Below are 19859 nucleotides of genomic sequence, written 5' to 3' on the forward strand. Positions count from 1 at the left end.
TCCCTCCGCTCGGGCTCTCAAGGCCTCAGACTGCCGTCCCTGCCCCCCCCCTCTCATCTCGATCAAGCATCGCAGCCTCTCTCCTGTTCGTTTGATCATCTACTCCCCCCCTCCCTTCCAATTCGTCTCTCTTTGAATCTCCCCTCCTCGCCCTTTCTGTGGTTCCTTTTCCATCACCTCCTTGTCTCAACGGACTTTGCTCTCGCTTCTCCTTTCCCCTCTTCCTCCGTCTCTTTCCATCAGTGTCAGCTTTTTCAATCCCCCGTTGTATGGGGGAGGGACAAAGTAGTGACGAACTCTCATGCACCCGCTTGAGCCTCTCCACATCCGAGCATACCGGGCCCTTTCCTCCTTCACCCAAATCCCCCACTCCCTCGCCACCACCACCACCACCACCACCGCTCGTCATCACTATCGTACCACGATTCTCATTCTCCGTACACCTCTCCCTCCCTCTCGCCCTTGTTTGACTCTGCTCCTGACTCCTATCCGGCGCTGTTGTTGGCCGCCAAGGCTTGAAGCTCTCTGCGGACACTGTGTCTCCTCTCTGCCATCTTTCTCCACCTGGACTGTGTTGAGAAAGAGGCAGACTGCTGCTGCTACTGCTATCCTTCCTCCTCTCTGTCGGTCTTATGATAGAATTTCCATCCCCTCCTCCTCCTCCTTCTCTAGAATGGTTGAACCATCCTGGACTCTAATCTGGCGTTTGTTCCTTCGCTTTTCTTCTTCGTCCCTTGCCCTCTCTCTCTCTCCCCTCTCTCTTCCTTCGTCACCCATCCTTGAGTGTGTGTGTCTTTGTAGTCGGCAATCCTCCCCTCCTTTTACTGACGTTTGTCCTCATACAAATTAATGAAAAAATGTTGTTCCTCTCTCTCTCCCTCAATACTTTGGCCCTCTCCTCAGCGATCGCGGAGTGATCTGTGGGAAATGTGACTCGAGCCAGGAAGATGCGATGGAGTTGGGGTGACTGACAACCTAGTCTGCTGCCCTGCCTCTACAGAGTCAAGAGTCATTGCGGGTAGTGTGTGCATTCCCATCGAAATCAAAATCGAAATCAAATCAAAATCAAAATCAAAATCAGATCAGAGTATCCCTTTCGTCTTGCGGGTATTGCAAAAGCCCAGCAAAGACCGAGGGAGGTAATCAAAGATCGAGTCCGAATGCTGCCGGACCCAGCTCGATCATCTCGCTTCGTCTCTGCGCGAGCCGGCGGTGGAGCTGGAACCCTCGCAGAGCCTCAGTCATGACCAGCGGGAATCCCGCCATGATGGTGTCGTTGACCTGCCGCTCCAGGAGCTTCCAGTGCTGCAGCGCACTTATGCCCCCGCTGCTGGATCGGACTCGGCTGAACCCAGACGACGAGTCCACCGCCCGGCCCAGGTCGTCTTCGTCGAGCAGATCGTCGTCGATTCTGGAGCTGCCGATGCGGCCCTGAGAAGCGCCGCCGGCAGAGCCGTGGTTGCCGTCTTGATCGTCTTGGCTGTCGCTGAGCCGCCGGTCCGGGAGCGCAAAGATGTACCTGGACCACAGCCGATTGACGGCCATGGTGGCGAGGCGGTACCCAAAGGCCGCCAGGACAATGGTCATGACGTTGCCGAGATGGGCCCGGACGTTTTGTAGCCGGGGGTTGCGCTGGCCCAGCTTGCCCCAGACGGCGTAGTAGACCGACTGCCCGACGGCCGTCCGCAACAGCAGCAAGGCGATCCAGCCGAGGCCAGTGTTGCTGGTCAGGCTGACCGATCGCCGCTCGCTCATTTCCCAGCGCTTCTCGAGGGCAAAGGGCGCTCGCAGCAACAGAGCCGTAATCGCCTGGGCGAGGCCGGCCAGAAACCCGGCCAGGCCAGATCCATAGAGCGGCGTGAGTCTCGTGTGGAGATTCGAGACGACGAGCTTGGGTATCAGCGACTTGAAGACATGCACCACCGGTCGCGATGGAGTTGCCGCGGCATCGGATGAGGGTGATGACGATGCTGCTGGTCTTGGGCCAGGACGAGACGATGCTCCCGAGGTGGACATGGCCGGTTCGACAGGAGAGGAGGCGGATGTGGCAGAGGGGCTGTGGATCCAGAGTTTTTCGATACCGATGGGCGATGGTCGATGCGGTGGTGCCGCGTAGCAGGAGTGAGATCGAGAAGGACAAGCGACAAGTAAAACCAGGCGGGCCAGCAAGGAGGAGGGGACTGACGAACCTGGGTAGGAGGGGTTTCAATGGATCCTTGACTGCAGTGATAGGAGCAAACACTTGGCGGCGGAGAGGCTCTTGGAGGGGCTACGAGGTGCGTTGGATGTGCTGGACGGGAAAGGGAGCAGCCTCCGAGAATAGGCAAGAAAAGTAGAGGCAGCCGCAGGTCGAGCTGCTGAACACCCGAGCGATCGTGGGCGAGAACGAGCGAGGACGAGAGCCGGGCAAGCCAGACGGACGAGACGGCAGCACGGACAGCTCAACCAAGGACTGGAGAGACAGACGAAGAAGAGACGAGCGGGCAGCCACCCGGGGTTCAAAAGGCAGCTGGGCAGAGGCCGACGGACAGATGCTGGAGACCGAGGGCCATGTGAAATCGGGCTGAAAGGAAGATTGTCGGGGCGCGGGAGCATGACCGACACAAACCAGCGGGAGCAATGGCGACGGGGGCGATCGACGGCCAGAGCACGACAGCGAGCGGATGCCGGGGGTGAAAGTGCGTAGAGCACAAGTCGTTCGATTCAGGCATACTGACGGTGCAGATGTGGGTCGGGGAGAAGACAAACATGAACAGCACGGCGGTTGTCAATCCTGCGAATACATATGTCCCGGTGTTGCCCGGTGGGCTCCGTCGGGCGGCAGAGACGCCGCCGCCTGGCAGATTGGCCGTGGCTTCAATCATCGGCCATTGTTAACGCCGTCTCTGCATCCCGGCGGGCGAGCAAGTGCAAAAGTGCGGCAGAGTGGATGATAATGAGCGGGTAGTTCTGGAGGAATGTCTTCCAATTCGTCTGGGAAGTCGATATCCCTCAACCCACGCCTGCAGCACCGGCAAAGCCCAACACATCGAGGTCCTTCCGCACGCTCCATATTGCAATTGCGAGGTAGTGCTCAGTTGGTCCTCCGCGCCCATCATTCATAGCTGGCTGCTGGATATCGATCCTTGTTGTCGCCTCCCATGTTTATCATCCACCATCGCTCATCCACCATCACTTATCGCTCATCCATCATCCATCACTCGGCGCTTCACTGTGGCCCGATCTGCTCAGCTACAACTCGCCATCTCATCGCTGCCTGGTCCAGTATCGACGACGCTGTCTCAGCCGCACATCTACAAGCTATAACACTTCCTCACCCAGCCTCAGATACCACGACGCAGCCATGCCTGGTGAAAGCAAGAAGGGTGAACGGCGGGTCCACAACATGGTGCACGACGATGCCATTTGGTAACTTGCGATCCAGCATTCTCACTTGAATCGGCTTGTACTTCCAACTGCTGCTGTTACTGCTGCATGGGCTAGACGCAGCAACCGTCGACTGATATTGGCGAGTTGGATGTCTTCCCGCGATGCTGTCCGAGGAGGTGTATTAGTCTTTGCCTCTCTGCAGTCCGGAGGCAGCACTCAACAGACTCGACAGCAATGCAGCTCTTTGCAACCTTGCCCCTGCCCCGAAACCCACATATCTCTGACAGAGCTGGATCTCTGTTTTCTCAAGGCGGCAGACCATCCACTACGAGCTGACAACCGCCAGTAACTGGGAGGGCAGCTGGGGGTTCATGAAGGATGCATATCGCCAGGTGAGCCATGTCTTGGAAACCCTCCACGATTCTGCAGTCCCACGGCCCCGCCCCAATCTGTCGGCCTGGGCAATCGTGCGAATTGGAAAATCGCTGCTCAGAAGTGCTCTGATGCTGTCGCTTTCCAGTCGCCGCAAAAGGACGGCATCAACCATGTGCCCAAGCTGCCCGCGATCCCACGGTCCAGTGAGCCATCTCCAGACACCAAATCCGACTCGAGACCGGACCCACCGAGAGCCGCCGACACCAACCCACCGGTGCCGAGTACTTCGTCGTCGGCGTCGTTTGCATCGGGCCTGCCCTCGAAAGTGCCGCAGGGCCTGACGGACAACCCAGACTCGATCGTGTCCAACTGGCTCTGCAACCACAATGTCCCGCGCATCATTCGATACCGGATGCCCATCGAAAAGTACCGCTTCCCAGCGACGACGGCAACGGAGATTGGCTGGCTCTGGGGCAAGGGCGATGTTGTGCCGGTGGCCCCCAGCCCGTACTGGATTACCCAGAGCCGCGAGGCACCCAAGAACCACACGCTGGAGCGGTTCGGGAAGCATGCCAAGGGCCGAGTCGATACCCTCAAGTGGTGGGGAGGCGGACGAGAGTCGCTGCCCTGATCAAACTCTATGTCGAATGATGTGCCCGGCTGTTCTGTCTTGTGATCCGGCGACACACCACCGCCATGGCAAGATGGGGGCGTATCAGACTTGAATATAGCACTCTCCAGGGCGCTGATGTGCCCGACAGAGCACCGAGTCCTGCACCGCCCAACATCGGATAGAACAACTGCACCCTTGGACGCAGTCGTTACCGCCGCTGTTGGAACAAGCAAACAACACGTTCCACCGCCGGGCACTCTTGCGTCGGCAACAGCCGCATCGGCGCCTGCGCCTTGGCCCTTCGCAGACGCCCTTTGGCGCGACATGGCGCACCCCGCCCGCGACGCGCGGCGCCATGTCCTGCAGCCGCGCAGCCGCCTGCCCCCCCGTTATAACTCGGCCGCATCCGCCAGGGCCCGTCAGAGCTGCCTGCTGGTCTGCCATCCGTTCCATCGACTGAATCTCTTTCCTCCATCGACTGAATCTCTCCTCCATCGGCCAACTTTCTCCCCTTTGGCTGTCTGCAATCGAGTCGATCTCGTCTCCCAGTCGCCACAACCAACTACCAGTCGCCACAACCAGCCATCATGCTCGTCGCCAAGGCCCTGCCTTTGCTTGTCTTTGCTCTCTCGGCCCTCGCCTCGCCGTTGCCACAGGGCAACCGTGACAACTCCGACCCTGCTCAGCTCCCAGCCGCCCCACAATACCGCAAGCGCTTCGTTTACGGTGCCCAGGCACTGGAGGGTAGCACCTCCTCCTCCTCCTCTTCCTCCTCGGCTCCGTCCTCCGACTTCAGCAACGACGTTCCCTTTGGCGACGACCTCGAGCAGCAGTTCTCCCAAACCAACCAGGACGGCAACTACGTCTACGATTCTGCCGACAATGCCAACTTTGGCGATTCCTTCTCCCAGAACTTTGTTGTCGATGACGACAGCAATTATGCCTCGGCCCCGATGGGCGATGCCCCTTCACAGCCCGGTTGGATCGAGGACCCCAACGACCAGCCCCAGCAGTCCTCCTCGTCCTCCAGCCAGGTCCACGAATCGCAGTTCCTGGCCAGCCCTCCTATGGGCGACGACTCGTCCAAGCCCAACTGGGTCGAGGACCCCAATGATCTGCCCGCGCCCAGCTCAAAGTCCTTTGTCGACGCCAGTTTGGATGTCCCCATGGGCGACAACCTGTCCTCCTCGACCAACTCCACCAGCGACAACACCCAAGGAGAAAAGCCCTCGTCCTCGACCTCCTACACCACAATCGGACTGTACTCCTTGGGCGGTGCCTCGTTGGTCGGTGCTGCCGCGGTCGTGGGCTTCCGCTACCGCCGGCATCTCAAGTACCAGAGCCTGGACTCGGTGCCGAGCGTGAATGGCTCCCTGCGGCCGCGCAAGGACTCGAAGCGACGCAAGCACGTCAAGACCAAGCTCCGCGAGTCGTGGTCCGCCAAGATGCTTGCAAAGATCAACGGCTCCGATGGAAGTGGTGGATTCTCTTACAACGGCGGTGTGCTTGGCGTCAAGCCGCGCAGCTCTTCCAAGCCCATTGATCCCGACGAGATCTACGTCTCGGGCAAGAAGCTCAAGTCCAGCAAGAAGCAGGCTCCGCCCGCCAAGACTCTCTGGGCTGCCGACGACATTGAAGAAGACGAAGCCGACGACATCATTGCCCCTCCGGCCAATGCTGCCAGTCTCTCGGGTGGCTCCTACCAGAACTCTCGACGCGGCAGCCTCGCTGCTCTGACGGCCCTGGCCAAACTCGATGAAGCCACGCAGAAGAAGGCCCAAGACGGACGGAAAGGCTGAAGGGACAGTGTCAACCTTTGAAGAGTCTGCCAAAGTAGTCGACAACTTCCTCACACCATAATCATCATCCATCAACATGCCCACCCTCCAGTGCGAGGCGCCCGAGCGCGCGGTTGCTTAGTGTATATTTTATTCAATTCTACGTCATCTTCGCCCTTCCGCTCCAACTCCGGTCTTCTTATGGGCCTATCGCCGTCATAACAGTTGTCCAAAAATGAAGTAGGGGGGGAGATCACCCTGGATTTCTTGTGATGGACGCCAGGCCCTGTTTCAGCAGCCCAAGTCGGCCAAGGGGATGCACTGTTCCGAGCATGGCCGCCTTGATACTTTTGTTTGTCCGCGGTTGGTTGGTGAATACAACCGCCCACATTGAACGACATCGATCGGCGCTCGCTCGATGACGATGGATTCGGCCGGTGAGATATCGGGGTTTGCACAGACAGATTCCACGGGGCCAATGGAAACGATGTCGCCCACTTGGTCGCTCTCGGCCAGGCGTGTTTGTGTCTGAGATACCATGTCTCCTTCAACACGCTGTACATCCATGTCCATCTCCATGTCCATCATGTCCATCATGTCCATCATGTCCATCCCGCCCTTCCAGCCACAATTCGGCTCATTGTCCAGATCAGTATCTGCTCGACCGGAGATCCAGCGGACGCACTTCGTTGTAGAAGAAGACCCTGCATCGCGGCGAAAGTGTTTGGACAGATCGCGGCACCGTCTGCATTCCGTTTTCGTTGATGTAGAGGTCGTTCAGAGCCTGCAAGGAGCCCAGGTCGTCGGGCAGGGTCTCCAGACGGTTGCTCTGCAGGCACAGCTTCGAAAGCGCCCGCAGATGCACAAACGATGCTGGAAGGGCCGTGAGATGGTTGTGCTGCAGGTTCAGGATGCGCAACCTGCACAGGTTGCCGATCTCGTCCGGAAGAGCACTCAGTCGGTTGTTCTGGAGATTGAGCTTCGTGAGCGACCCGAGCCGGCAGAACGACACCGGCAGCTGTTCAAGCACGTTGTTCTGGAGGTAGAGCTCGGGGAGCATCGTCAGCTCGCCGAGCGACGGCGGCAGGGCCCGGAGCTTGTTGCTCTTGAGGTACAAGTACCGCAGCGACCCGAGCCTGCCGATCGACTCTGGGAGCCGCTCGAGCTCATTATCCTGCAGGTACAGCCGCACCAACGAAGCGAGATTGCCGAACGTCTCGGGCAAGTGCCGCAGCCGATTGCCCTCGAGATGGAGCTCGGAGAGCGACGCCAGTTGGCCAAAGGTCTCCGGGAGTGCTTCCAGGCGGTTGTTGTCGAGATGCAGCTCGGGGAGGTGCACAAGCCGGCCAAAGGACTCGGGCAGAGCCGCCAGCAGATTGTTCTCGAGCCGCAGGTACCGCAGCGAACGCAGATCCCCAAACGACTCGGGCAGGCCGGCCAGCCGGTTGTTTTCAAGATGGAGGAACTGCAGCGACGTCAGACGGCCAAAGCTGGCCGGCAGGGTGGCCAGACGATTGTCTTCGAGCCTGAGATTGACGAGCGACGTCAGTTCGCACACCGAGTCGGGCAGCCGGGCAAGGCCAGCCTGTCGCTGGAGAAACAGCTCCGAGAGCGACCGGAGCTGCCCGAACGACTCTGGGAGGGTTGTCAGCCTGTTGTTCAGCAGGTTGAGATGCTCGAGGGAACGCAGGAATCCAAAGGACGGCGGCAGAGCCTCGAGGCGATTGTTCTGCAGATACAGGCCCGTCAGCGCCGTCAGATTGCCGATGGTGTGGGGCAGGCTGGATAGACGGTTGTTCTCGACCCGGACGTTCGACAGGGCCGAAAACGAGGCCATCGAGTCCGGCAGCGACGAAATGCTCCTGTTCCAGATGTTGACGGAATCTCGACCCAGGCTGCCAAACTCGCTTGCCCATGCAGCATGCAGATACGGCCAGCGGGTCATCAGCAGATGGTGTCGCTCTAAGCAGGCTCGCATCGCTGCCCGGAAGAGCGTCTCGTCCGAGCTCACAAGGTTCCAAAAGGCATCTTCGCAGGGAGCACTCTTGGCAGAGGTGCGGGCGAAGAAGCGAAAGCAGCCGAGGGCAATGTGTTTGAAGGACATGCTGGCCTCCTTCAGCCTGGATGGCAGCAGCGCATTGGTCTCGGAGGAGGGGGAGTCTCGTCGGCCGATGCCATGATGGCCATAGACTTCATCCAGGCCGATGGAGTCGCTGTCTCTGCTGTCGGCCTTGAGCGATCGTCGGAGTTGGGCATCGCAGAGGTCAGCTATCGGGACCTGGATGAGTCTGGAGATGTGGCATTTCCAGAGATAGTGGCCGTCATCGTATCGATATCGATACAGCCTTGCGAGGCTGGTACACTTGAGCAGCAGCGGGAGCGGGGCATATTCGGAGTGGAGGACGATGTCGATGACGAAACCAAAGAGCAAGTGGCTCGATATCGCAGGTGGGAGCAGAGCGGGCGAAGCACAGGCTGGGGATGCAGTGGGCTGTGCAGGCGGTGGAAGCGAGAGATGCGACATGGGTGGACCGGGCAAGGGCAATGTGTGAAATGCGACGGATGCAGACAGAGCCGGTGACGGTGGCCGAGGCAATCAAGACGATTCGGACACTGGTGGCAGCATCGGTGTGCTTGTATGCGTCTTGAATGCCGGCCAACGAGACGGAGTGCCCTGGAAAGTCGCGAATATTGCCAGGGTTCGTCCGAAGGAGCAAGGCCAGCAGGCACATGTCATTGGGACGGTGCATGAGGCCAACGATCAGGAGCAGATAGCAAGTTCCCTGAATGGGCTCATGATGACCACAGCGAACATGCACTCCAAGTCTGCCGACTCGAGTAGCTTGGGTGGAAATCTGGGACTTGGCGATAACTGCTCAGCCGAGTCAAAGAAAGCGTCGCTGTATTGAGTGGCATGAAGGCGATGATGGTGCAATACTCCCAGTCATACTCTGCCAAACAGACAACCGAGACAAGACAGCCGACAAACGAGAAGAACAGCGAGTGGATATCAAGTGGGAAACAGCCCAGGGGAAGGTTGGGGCGGAGATGGAAAGAACAAGCACAATACAAAGCAACGACAGAAGGAAGAGTGTCCTCGCTGTGAGACTCAGTCGAGGACTCAGTCGAGGACACTGGATCGATGGTGTGGTCGAACCAGGATCTGACTGGTGAGACTCTGGGTGAAGCACCGAGGGCCGTCCAAGTGCAGTGCATCAACTGCCACTACCGGTCACTGCTGGCCATGCCTCAGGACAACCCATCGGTGCAGCCTGGTCCAGCACATCTGTGCCGTTCAGTTGCGGCCAGTGCGGCCAAAGACGCTGACCTCGGGATAGTCGTCCGTCTGGAGCGGCGAGACAGGCTCGGCCGGAGCAGGGAGGTATTTCACACGGTCCAAGAATCGGAGACATCGCTCGACGACCTTCTCGGCTGGGAGACTCGGTGTCGGATAGATCGAGCGGGTGTTGGGGTTGTCGACCTGGACGGACATGTCCATCAGCATGTGCATCAGCGGGAACAGGGCGTTGGTCTCGACGGAGGGAGCCGATTGGAGCAGGATCTTGAACTGCTCGCGTGTCTCGAACATGACTCGCCAGCCCATGGCATTGACGATCTCAAAGATCTTCTTCTCGGCGATGAGGCTGAGCATGGGGTGTCGGTGTGAGATGGGTTGGTGTGTGATGGGTTGGTGTGGTGAGCCGGTGCTGTCCCATCCATTCTCTATCCATGCCCTTCCTTCCCACTCGCTGCTCCCCCAGCATGCCATGAGCTACATCCTCACCTGTTCTCCGAGTCGCTGACATGGAACACAAAGTTGGAGAGGGCCTGCTCCGAGGCCACAATCGCCGTGACGACCTTGGCCACATGGTCGACCGGGTCCATGGTCAGGGTGACGGGGGTTGCATGGGAGGGAGCGATTCCGATCTGGATGCATCCCTTGACATATCGCCAGATGTAGTCATCAACGTTGCATGCTGGTGGCGAGAGAGAGATGGAGAAAGCGAGTGAGTGTCGGCCGAGGACTCACCAAGCACATCACCACATCACCACATCACCACATCACCACATCACCACATCACCACATCACCACATCACCACATCACCACATCACCACATCACCACATCACCACATCACCACATCACCACATCACCACATCACCACATCACCACATCACCACATCACCACATCACCACTCGCTCACCTCCGTATCGGCTCTCGCCGACGATCGCGGCCGGTCGGATGATCGTCACCGGCACGCCCCTCGATCGTGCCTTGTGGATCAGCTGCTCCGAGACCCACTTGGTCTGTGCGTAGCCGCCAGAGAGGTTCCAGTTCAGCGACATTCGCTCCTCGAGCGGCTGGGCCGAGCCCTTCATCGGCAGCGTACCGATCGTCGAGATGTAGTGGAGCGGCTTCAAGTGGTGGGTCGTGGCCAGTCTCAATGCCGTCGCCGTGCCGAGGACGTTCGGGCCCTTGAGTGCCTCGTAGTTGTAGAGCCAGTGGACCTCGGCACCGTTGTGCACAATCACATCACTCTGCTCGCTGATCTCCTGCCACCGCTCGTCCGACAGCCCCCACTTGTCCTGTGCCAGGTCGCCGGGAAGACCCACGATCCTGGGACGGATGTTGTGCTCGAGGTCGTGCATCTGCTGCTGGTTGAGGATCAGCTTGCTGGCCGTGTCAAAGATGCGGTCGATGGCGGCCGGCTCGTCCTTGGCTCGGACCAGGCAGTAGATCTTGGCGCTGGGGAACCTGCTGGCCAGCTCGTACAGCAGGAATGCGCCGAGGAACCCAGTGGCCCCCGTCAGGACGATGCCGCGAGGATTGTCGGGATAGACAAACCGAGGGAGGCCGTCGGCCGTCACACCCGCATCGTCGAACCTGACGGCTTCCTGGTACAGATCCACGGTCGGCGGGACCATCAGTCTGTCGTCGAGCATGTCGATGGCAAGCTGGGCGACATCGGTGGGTGTCATTCCGTTCGACAGCAGGATCAGCGGCGAGAGCTCGACATCCAGCTCGTCCTTGATGGCCAGGGCCAGGCGGCCGGCGCTGAGCGAGTCAAAGCCGACACCGCCAATGTAGTAGTTGCGGCCATCAAGGGCGGCCCTGCCCAGGACCCGGCTGCCGATCTGAGAGATCTTGGCAGCGACGCGGGACAGGAGAGTGTTGTCGATCCTGAGAGCCGGATAGACGACCGACGCAGTGTACTGCTCGACATTCTCGGCAAACAGCCTGAGCTTCTTGAGGTCGCGCTTGTTGGAGTCGTTGAAGGGGAATCGCTCGAGCGCAAAGCAGTTGTGGATCGGGACCTTGGCGACGTTCGAGAGCGCAAAGAGCTCCTCGGTCATCAGGATGATGTTGGCGGGACTCAGGAGGATGGCAGGGCCGCTTTGGGGGACATAGAGCATCACGATGCGCTTCTCGGAGGTCATGACAAAGGCACAGTCGGCGATCGAGTGGCTCAGGTTCTGGTTGACAAGCTCCTCGAGGGCATTGAGGTCGACATAGACGCCGTTGACCTTGACCTTCTGGTCGAATCTGGAGCGGTGCATGTGGAGGGATGATGTGGTGTGATGGGATAGCAATGTGTGATGGGAATGTGGGTGAGAGGTGTGTGATGAGGTCGATACATGGCAATTGGATGAGTGGTGGATGGGTGGGTGGTGAGGCAGGAGATGAATGCCACATCGCAGCCAACATACCGACACAGTGCCTCTGCATCGCACTCACCTTCCGACCACAGTGAACTCGTTCTCGCTGACCATCTCGACCCAGTCCATGGTGCAGACACGAGGCGAGCCGTCGCTGAGGAAGCCAAAGTATCCAATCTTGTTGTCCGGGTCGGCGTTGACAAAGCTGGGATGATCCTTGACTGGATGGTCGGGATCGACAGCAAAGACAAGGACGCCGCTGTTGGAGAACCTTCTGTCGATGAAGTTGCCGTGCTCGTCGATGATATGGCAGCGGACTCCTGGCTTGGAGAGCTTGTACACAAGTTTGGGTGGGACTTCGGTGACATCGGCCGGGAGACTGAAATAAGCTCCGGCACCTATCAATGCGGACTGATAAAGCATATCGTTGCTGGAGTCAGTCGAATGGTTAAAGATCACAATAATTTTACGATTTGATTATGTCTTACCTCACTTGAACCATAAACGGACTGAATCTCGGCATTTGGGAAGCGGCGTCTGGCTTCACAAACGACGCTTCGAGGCACAATTTCGGACCCAAGAAGGATCTTTCTTGTTCTTCGCCAAACGATGTGCCTGTTTTCCGACACTCCGACTCCGATTATCAATTTGAGGAACGAGGGAGGCTGATAATATAACAAAGCATATTGGTTAGTCACAGCTCGATACAAATGGAATACTGCGTATCCCTACATACCAATCCCATGAACTCGAGACCATCGTTGAGCATCTTGGAAATACTTCGGACTTTCTCGACACGATTTGAAGTTGTGTCTGGAATCCATGCTGATCCTCGGAGGTTGAGAGTTGCCAAGAGCAGACCAAGTGTCAGTGAAAACGAAGGTGCCTGTGGAAATGGAGAAGTAAGTTGATGATCAATTATGTTTTCGGGTGTTTGCGAAGGGTTCGTACCTGGGAGAGTCCGATGCTAATATTGATGATCCCAATCGATTTATGAAGGGTGATTGAACCAAAGTACGAATATTTGTATCTGATACACATTTATGAACAGAGAGTGGTCAGTGATCTCCGTTGAATCGCTTCGGACTGTGCTCAATACACTGTCTCGATCCACTTACGTCTTGGGGATGCCTGTCGAGGAGCAACAAGAACCACCATGAGCATCATGCATATCCTGTGATGACCCACAGACACTTGCTCGATCGTACCATGCCATCAGATGCGCCACTCATCCGATGTATCAAGCACTCCGCCCAGACACATAGCTGGCGGATGCTCTGACAGCCATCCATACCTGTCGTTCCAGAAGTCGAGAGATAGGTGACGAACTCATCGAGTGGCTCGCACGCCTCAAGCGAGGGCAGTGGGATGTCGTCCAGCATCGGGAATGTCGATGCATCCACAAGAGTCACTCCCTGTGTGCGTCCGGGCTTGACGCAGTGGTGCAGGATATACTTGATCGAGTATCTGGATGGATGCAGCCCTGTCAGCTGCTGTTTATGAATCGACACCTCTCTGCCGCCATCATCACTTCTGAGGTCGAACTATCTCACAGACAATAGACATGCCCACAAACGATCCAGACATGCCCACAGACAACACACCTGTCGCACACAGCCTTTCGGGCAGCCGGAGGCAGGTTGAGACCAAAGTTGATTGTCTTCCTGGATGGTGGTCAAGGGACGAGCGAGGAGAGTCAGGAGGATCACAGAGCCAGGAGGGAGGATCGCAGAGTCAGGAGGGATCACAAGCCAGGACAGAGCATGAACGATGGCACTGGATCGACAGTGCTGGTGGCGGATGTGTGGAGCAAGCAAGCAGCAGACGACTGATGCAGCGGGACTCGCCCTCGATCGCATCCAAGCAGCACTCACTTGCCAAGCATCCACACTGCAAGGGAATAGAACACCCAGTTGACCTCGGACTCGCAGAAGGTGCCGATGACCTCGTGGTCGGCGTCGTCCCAGCCGGCGAGGGCCCTGAGCCCCTGGGCGATCGAGTATGCTCTCCTCCACACCTGGCGATAGGAGTGTCGCTCGGAGGCACCGCTCTCGTATGTGTTGATCAGGAGGGCATCGGGCTCGTCGCAGGCGCCGTTGATGAGACACTCGATGGGATGGAGCCAGGGACCAAGGGAGTCGGCTGGTTTGGAGGATGCCGTGCCTGACGGCTCGGGCTGGGTTTGCTGGACAGGGGCTTTCGAGGTTGTGTCATCCACATCCATATCGACATCCACATCCATCGACGACTTGGCCGGGAGACTGGAGCTCGAGGCCATTTGGTGGCGGATGCGACGGAGCAGGGGAGATCGGGGGAGGAAGAGGACGAGGAGAGGGAAAGGGGCAGGCAAGACAAGATGCGGCGGGATGGAGTGGGATGGGATGTGGGATGTGGGATGTGGGATGTGGGATGTGGGATGTGGGATGTGGGGTGTGGGATGGCATGCAGATTCACCCCCTCGCCGATCGGAATGGCCATGACTGGTTCGGGGTTCGCGTCTGTGGAACCTGGGGCGAGTGGTCCACCTGCCACTCTGGCATGGGCTGTCGCTGCTCGGCTGTCGCTGGTGGCATCTGTGGGTGTCTGTCTCTGCTCCGATAATGCAGTAACACAGGCTAATGCAGTAGCACCAAGGACTAATGCAGTTCCACAACCGATGGGTGGCGTGGGCTGACCTGCCTTCCATCCACCCAACCAACAGCCCTCCTCCGGCATCCGCGAAAGACCGGAAGGGAAGAGCAGTCCTTCAATCCCTCTCATCCAGGGTCTCGGCGTATCAGCACAAGCCAAGCTCTGTCCTCTTCTCTGCAACTCTCCGAATCATGGAATCAAGAGGTGCAAGAGTCGATTACCATCGATGACACACGTCCAACTGTATTCGGAGCCGCATCCTCCAACGATCGAAACCAAACCCCGAATGGGGACAGCGTGAGCAGGCCCCAAGTTCAGTTCGTGACAGATAGGATGAGAAGACATGCAGCACTCGTCGGGGATCAGCTGCACTAGGCCAGAATAAGCAAAACCATCCCAAATGTAAGGACGGCATAGAGAATGCCGGTGCGTACGGCGAATGGCTTCTGGAAGCTCTTGAGCGACAGCATCAACGGATCAAGATTCGGCATCAGCAACAGTATACTGTACACAGGAAGGACGATGCTGGGGTTGGAGTGAACGGTACTGCAGTTATAAGCGAATACTTCGCTCGTAGTCATGAATATCGGGAAGGCAACCAGCAGCGGCAGCAGCAGGATAACGTGTCGGAAAGTAAAGTAAATGAGTGTTGCAACACATCGTCGACGCTCGCTGCCAAACGGCCCAGTGCCTTGATGCGTGCGTGCATTGTTTCGCGGGCTGTCTTCAGGCTCAATCAATCGCTGTTCGAGGTGGACGTAGGCCAGGTCGAGCAACAGGACCACTGTGACCACGATGAGGCTGGCCACTGGGATGAGGGCAATGTCCGGGAAGATGAACACTGAGACGATGCACATGAGTGTGCGGAAGATGGCGAGGACCGCAAGATTGACAAAGTTGGCGTATCTACGTGTGTATATCTGGCGGTCACAAACCCATGCGCCATGTGCATGTTATCGCCCTGGTTGCCATCAACAAACCCCCTGCACCGGCGTCGCATCTCCCACCAGCGAGTCCGTTTGCATCGGTGCTCTTCCTCCGTCAGCGAACTGGGAGACTCTGCCCATTTCCACACCACTATTCGTCCCTTCGCCCCGTCCCAACCGACTCCACGACCGCCCGCATTCGCATCTGCTTCAAAATCAAGTGCTCGCTTCGTGTTATGAAGAACTCAATCGCTGGACGGCGATTTGGGAAGGACTCTCAGAGACTTTTGTGAGATGTAGAGAAGCTGCTCGGTCAGATGCTGTCTCCTCTCCACAGGAACCTTTGAAAAGAGCTTGACGGGGATCAGAATCGCCGCGGGCACCACAACGGCAACCATCTGCTCAATCCACACATCGCCTTCTGTGATTCCATATTGGTCTGTGATGTACTTTTGTCGCAGCTGAAACGAAAACTCGACAATAAGGGCTGAATAGCCCAGAATCCTGACGGCATGATCGATGGACGATCTGTACGGCGCCATGAGGGCACTGTTGGGGCGAAGCTCGATGAGCGACTGTTGCATTCGACCGTTTGCCTCGCTGCACATAGCACATAGCACATAGCACAGCACTCCTACCGCAGCATCAGAAACATCCACAGGGTTGATAGCGTCACATAGATGGGGACGTACGCTGTATGATGGCAGAGCGAGTCTCTCAGCTCGCGGTCCGCCCAATGGTCACTGGCGTGGACGGCTTATCCATCGCACCTACCTCCGACTGGCCGAAGAAGCATCGGCAGCCCAATGATCATCGATCGCTCCATCAAATCCACAGCCATCCACCAGCGGAACTGGTCTGTGTAGCAGCTGTGCAGGACGTAGAACGGATCCGTCTTCTCCAGCTCGACATGGGTTCTGCTTTGCCGCTCCCGTTCAGGACGATCTTCCTGGACGGTCTTGCCCTGGTCCGTGGCATCATTCTGTCGATGGAGCCCGTATCGGAGGAGGGCGCCTGGGAGCACAATCGCCTGAACCACCACGATGGCACCGGATACAACGGCTACGGCTGTGTGGGAACCTGTCCAGCACTATTGCCGATGCTGAGTCAGTTCCTGGCTGCTGCGAGAAAGTACTGACTCGCTCTGGTGCGCTCGTCCCGCATCCAGCTCACCTGGATCGACGGATAGTCCCACACAACTGAGGGAAGACCCTCAATGGTCCTGCAGGACAGAATGCCGACGGCTGCTCGAGCGATGTTAGCACACGTCCGCATCAGTGTGAACACTCTCGAGCGTGCACAACGAATCCATCTTGCGAAGGATGCGCCTCACCTGTGCTGTAGACCGGGCTGAAGTAGAAAAAGATCAGGATGATGCTTGTCCGTTTCAGAGAGTGTCTGAGGCCTGTGTCCAGATACGGAAACCAATGGATCGTCTTTGCCCAGATCTTCTTGAACAGCGGGCCTCGATCAGGACCCCGGACGAACTGGATCATCGCGTGCCACAGACCCTGGCAAACGATCATGCCAAGAGCAACCACATATGGAGCGATCATCTTGTCGAACGGACTCAATGGAAGCACGCATCCGCCTTGACTGTTCTCTATGTTGAGGCTCAGGCTGAGAAACGATAGTGCCTTCGAAACAACAGTCGTGTGATCAAAGTCCAGCAGGTAGGCGAGCTGATATATCAGGACCTGCCAACAGAAGGATGGATCAGCCAGTGGGGCGAGCTACGGCTGGGTCCAGATTGGTGATGCTCCTGCGTGCAATCCAGGGCAAATCTCTGATGCAGCCAGGCGAGGCTTGCATGTGCCCGATCCGTCAGCATGGCAAAGATGCGCTGCATACCATATCAAACACAAAGCTCTCCTTTGACGCAGGAATCACACACAGGATGCAGACCACGAGAAACAACGCAATGAATGCCGCGATGCCAACTGCGATATTCCTTGCAGCGTCGTCGCAGCGGACGCACTGGCGGCCCCATTCGTATTGCCCCTCTGGACACTGTCCGCAGAGCCTGCAGAGACATTGATCGGACATGGTCACCGTCAGCCAGAGCCACAACCGTCACAGCCACGGACATGATCTCTCCAGACCTGCTGCCATCACACATCTGCCATCGCACATCTGCCATCGATACTTACACTCCAACGTGGCCATTGATGCACTGGTTGCCGTCGTCGATGCGACATGCGCTTGCACAGCCTAAGAGCCCACGAAGAATTCGTATCATTGTTGACAGCAACGGAATCAGCGAGCGTCCACGGCACATGGCATCAAGCAATGCGAGGATGTGGGAGCAGAGCAGGCCCTGGTCGCAGTACGATTTGTTGTCTACATACAGCCTGTTGTGGAATCGCACAGATAGAAGGCCGAGTCGATGGTTGAGGCGTTTGCATCGAACCAGTAGTTTCGCGACACCAATATGTTGCCGTTCTCGCATGTGGCGCCAACCGGACATGGTGTGCATGCCGAGTTGTAGTTGAGGTTGTAGGTTCCTGTCCCCGAGGGTCAGCAGTGGGGAGATGTCAAGAATGGCATTCTGCAAACTCGTTGGACATGCATGAATGCCATGGACGATCGTCTCCCGAGATAGGAGACACGGTCAGACCTACCAGCGGGGCACGGAAAGCATATCTGCGATGCCGTTCCGCTTGAATAGGGCTGCCAGCCTGGCGGGCATGCTGGAATTGATGCACTGTGGGGTCAGTTGAGAACGACTTCATTGAGTGGCGAGTGCTCGTCACTCACCAGCGGTAAGTGAGTCCGACGGAACCTGGACCAGTGATGCGAGTGGCGATGAGAAAACGCAGGCGGTGGAGTTTGTGAGTGAGTGTGCGGATTTCAGGAGCTCACAGCCACGTGGTGCCAGATGGAGCAGAGAGATCAGGGTAGATCATGGAGGCCGACGGAAAGTCAAGCGTGCGATACTACAGAATGGAGTGCGGCGCACCCAAGCAACCAAGGGAGCGGATGCTCACCTTCGACGATCCGTCATTGTTGACGAAAACACATCCCGGACATCCCAAGTCGATTTGATTTTTGAAGTAAGTTGCAACAGCTTGGGTCGTTAGGGAATCGTTTGAGATGGCATTTGTTACTTCGATCAGCATCTCACGCTATAGGGCATGTTGTGTTAATCAAGTCGGACACAGACAGCAGCACAATGAATCCACATGCCCATGAGGTTGCCAAGAGTCGAGCTTGGATAATACAATGTATTTGCGGCTGTGGCACCTAGCACTGGGCTCAGACTTACTCTCAAACATCCGTTGGCATCGAATATCAAGTATCCAGCTGCCCCATCGAAGGTTTTGTTTTTGAGATAATCCAGAGGATAAGAATAGTTCGTGGACAGTAGCTCCAGAAGTGGGGTATTTGGGTATATCTGCATGAGATCGGTCTGCAAGAAGGGAACCAGTGAGATGCAGGGCACCCAACGGTGACTGGCTCTGCTGTGCCCAAGATTTGCGGCTTTCATCAGCACGGCCTTACCCATGCCAAGGCTAGCAGATACACCGCATCATAGACCAATCTTGCGCAATAGTATAAACGAGCGATTACAGATGCGGTGAGTGGCTGAGGGTGTTGGACCGACTTTTGATGCAGTATCTGGGGCAGTCCCTAACCTGTATGGCCAGTCGCTTCCATCGTCATAGAGAGTCGGATACATGGTATCGTTTAGCAGCGAGAGAGCGTTCCACTTTTTCTCGAACTGCGAGTATCCTTTCCCGAGAGTGCTATTTTGGCCCGCTGATGTTGCGATTTGTTGTCAGCTCTCGATTGAATCAGTCGGTTTTGATGCTTCTCTCAACCGATAGAACAAGGGCACGACCAACCTACATACCAATTATATATCCACGCACGACTATCCCAGGGTCATAATCAAACCAGGAGAGGTTTTGATATGTTACGTATGGCGAATTGAGGCCCTAAATAGCACAGATGACTCAATCAAAACAGCCGCGAGATCTCAGCCGTATATCGTCGGCCACGGTCGGCGCACCTACCATCCATACGTAGGACGAGCCAACGAGGCCATTCTCATATGCTGAAAAATACAAATCCGAGGCGTAGTCAACCGTGGCGGCGACAAAGATGATCTTTGCTCCTGACCTTTTGAGATTCTCCAACGGAATGGCCAGATCGGAGCGGCTTCCCCGCGTGGGGCCATAGAATCCCTGCAGTGGAACCAACCATCTCTCTCAGCAACGACAGAGCCGATCGAATGCCAATTCATGTCGCGCAGAGCAGCCATATCGATACTCCGCGCCAAAGAAGCATCGCGATCCGTGGTGAACACACCTGCTCGAGCACAATGTTGAATCCCATTAAGTTGGCGACGGATTTGAAATCGACACTCCCTGTGTCATGGAGTGCCAAGTCAGACTCGAGTACTTCTCTGGAGCTACACACAGTCCAAACTCGCAGCCATTGCATCTTGCACCTCCACTCGTGTTGCAACGATTCAAGGCATGAATCAGCCCCCACAACGGCCTGTTG

At 57.1% G+C, this 19859-nt stretch overlaps 6 protein-coding genes across 6 annotated transcripts; 2 read left to right on the forward strand and 4 right to left on the reverse strand.

Annotated features, from left to right (window-relative positions):
* Positions 1-996: 996 nt before the first annotated feature.
* On the reverse strand, positions 997-2323 carry BJ171DRAFT_275786 (uncharacterized protein). Its single transcript, XM_053106836.1, has 2 exons — positions 2190-2323; positions 997-2056 (listed from the first exon to the last, which is right to left on the reverse strand). The coding sequence occupies exon 2, from the start codon at positions 2014-2016 to the stop codon at positions 1144-1146; it is 873 nt and encodes a 290-aa protein (XP_052969531.1). The 5' UTR covers positions 2017-2056; positions 2190-2323; the 3' UTR covers positions 997-1143.
* A 1020-nt stretch (positions 2324-3343) lies between these two features.
* Positions 3344-4375, forward strand: BJ171DRAFT_456066 (uncharacterized protein; the record flags this gene model as incomplete). The annotated part of the gene is made up of 3 exons (XM_053108306.1): positions 3344-3408; positions 3680-3761; positions 3953-4375. The coding sequence occupies 3 exons, from the start codon at positions 3344-3346 to the stop codon at positions 4373-4375; spliced, it is 570 nt and encodes a 189-aa protein (XP_052969532.1).
* Positions 4376-4944: 569 nt separating this feature from the next.
* On the forward strand, positions 4945-6156 carry BJ171DRAFT_472349 (uncharacterized protein; the record flags this gene model as incomplete). Its single annotated transcript, XM_053108654.1, has 1 exon — positions 4945-6156. The coding sequence occupies one exon, from the start codon at positions 4945-4947 to the stop codon at positions 6154-6156; it is 1212 nt and encodes a 403-aa protein (XP_052969533.1).
* Positions 6157-8982: 2826 nt separating this feature from the next.
* Positions 8983-14071, reverse strand: BJ171DRAFT_596488 (male sterility protein-domain-containing protein; the record flags this gene model as incomplete). Its single annotated transcript, XM_053114682.1, has 11 exons — positions 8983-9779; positions 9920-10112; positions 10341-11680; positions 11873-12204; positions 12282-12458; positions 12530-12679; positions 12745-12823; positions 12912-12924; positions 13088-13260; positions 13398-13457; positions 13668-14071. 11 exons carry the CDS (start codon positions 14069-14071, stop codon positions 9431-9433), a joined length of 3270 nt encoding a protein of 1089 aa, XP_052969534.1. The 3' UTR covers positions 8983-9430.
* Positions 14072-15595: 1524 nt separating this feature from the next.
* Positions 15596-16438, reverse strand: BJ171DRAFT_492794 (uncharacterized protein; the record flags this gene model as incomplete). Its single annotated transcript, XM_053109840.1, has 3 exons — positions 16125-16438; positions 15989-16043; positions 15596-15899 (listed from the first exon to the last, which is right to left on the reverse strand). The coding sequence occupies exons 1-3, from the start codon at positions 16189-16191 to the stop codon at positions 15596-15598; spliced, it is 426 nt and encodes a 141-aa protein (XP_052969535.1). The 5' UTR covers positions 16192-16438.
* Positions 16439-16466: 28 nt separating this feature from the next.
* On the reverse strand, positions 16467-17779 carry BJ171DRAFT_492796 (uncharacterized protein). Its single transcript, XM_053109841.1, is given in 3 exon segments — positions 16467-17023; positions 17247-17467; positions 17482-17779. 2 exon segments carry the CDS (start codon positions 17394-17396, stop codon positions 16625-16627), a joined length of 549 nt encoding a protein of 182 aa, XP_052969536.1. The 5' UTR covers positions 17397-17467; positions 17482-17779; the 3' UTR covers positions 16467-16624.
* Between the last annotated feature and the right edge of the window lie 2080 nt (positions 17780-19859).

The sequence above is a fragment of the Polychytrium aggregatum genome (assembly GCF_025602895.1).
Source record: "Polychytrium aggregatum strain JEL109 chromosome Unknown BJ171scaffold_7, whole genome shotgun sequence".
In the NCBI taxonomy this organism is placed as follows: Eukaryota; Fungi; Chytridiomycota; class Chytridiomycetes; order Polychytriales; genus Polychytrium; species Polychytrium aggregatum.

Coding starts and splice junctions, on each gene's coding strand:
- BJ171DRAFT_275786 (XM_053106836.1), bottom strand. CDS start 2,016: ATGTCCACCTCGGGAGCATCGTCTCGTCCTGGCCCAAGACCAGCAGCA.
- BJ171DRAFT_492796 (XM_053109841.1), bottom strand. CDS start 17,396: ATGTCCGATCAATGTCTCTGCAGGCTCTGCGGACAGTGTCCAGAGGGG. Junction 17,024..17,246: donor TGTTTCTCGTGGTCTGCATC/CTGTGTGTGATT, acceptor CAGCTCGCCTAC/CTGCTGGACTTTGATCACAC.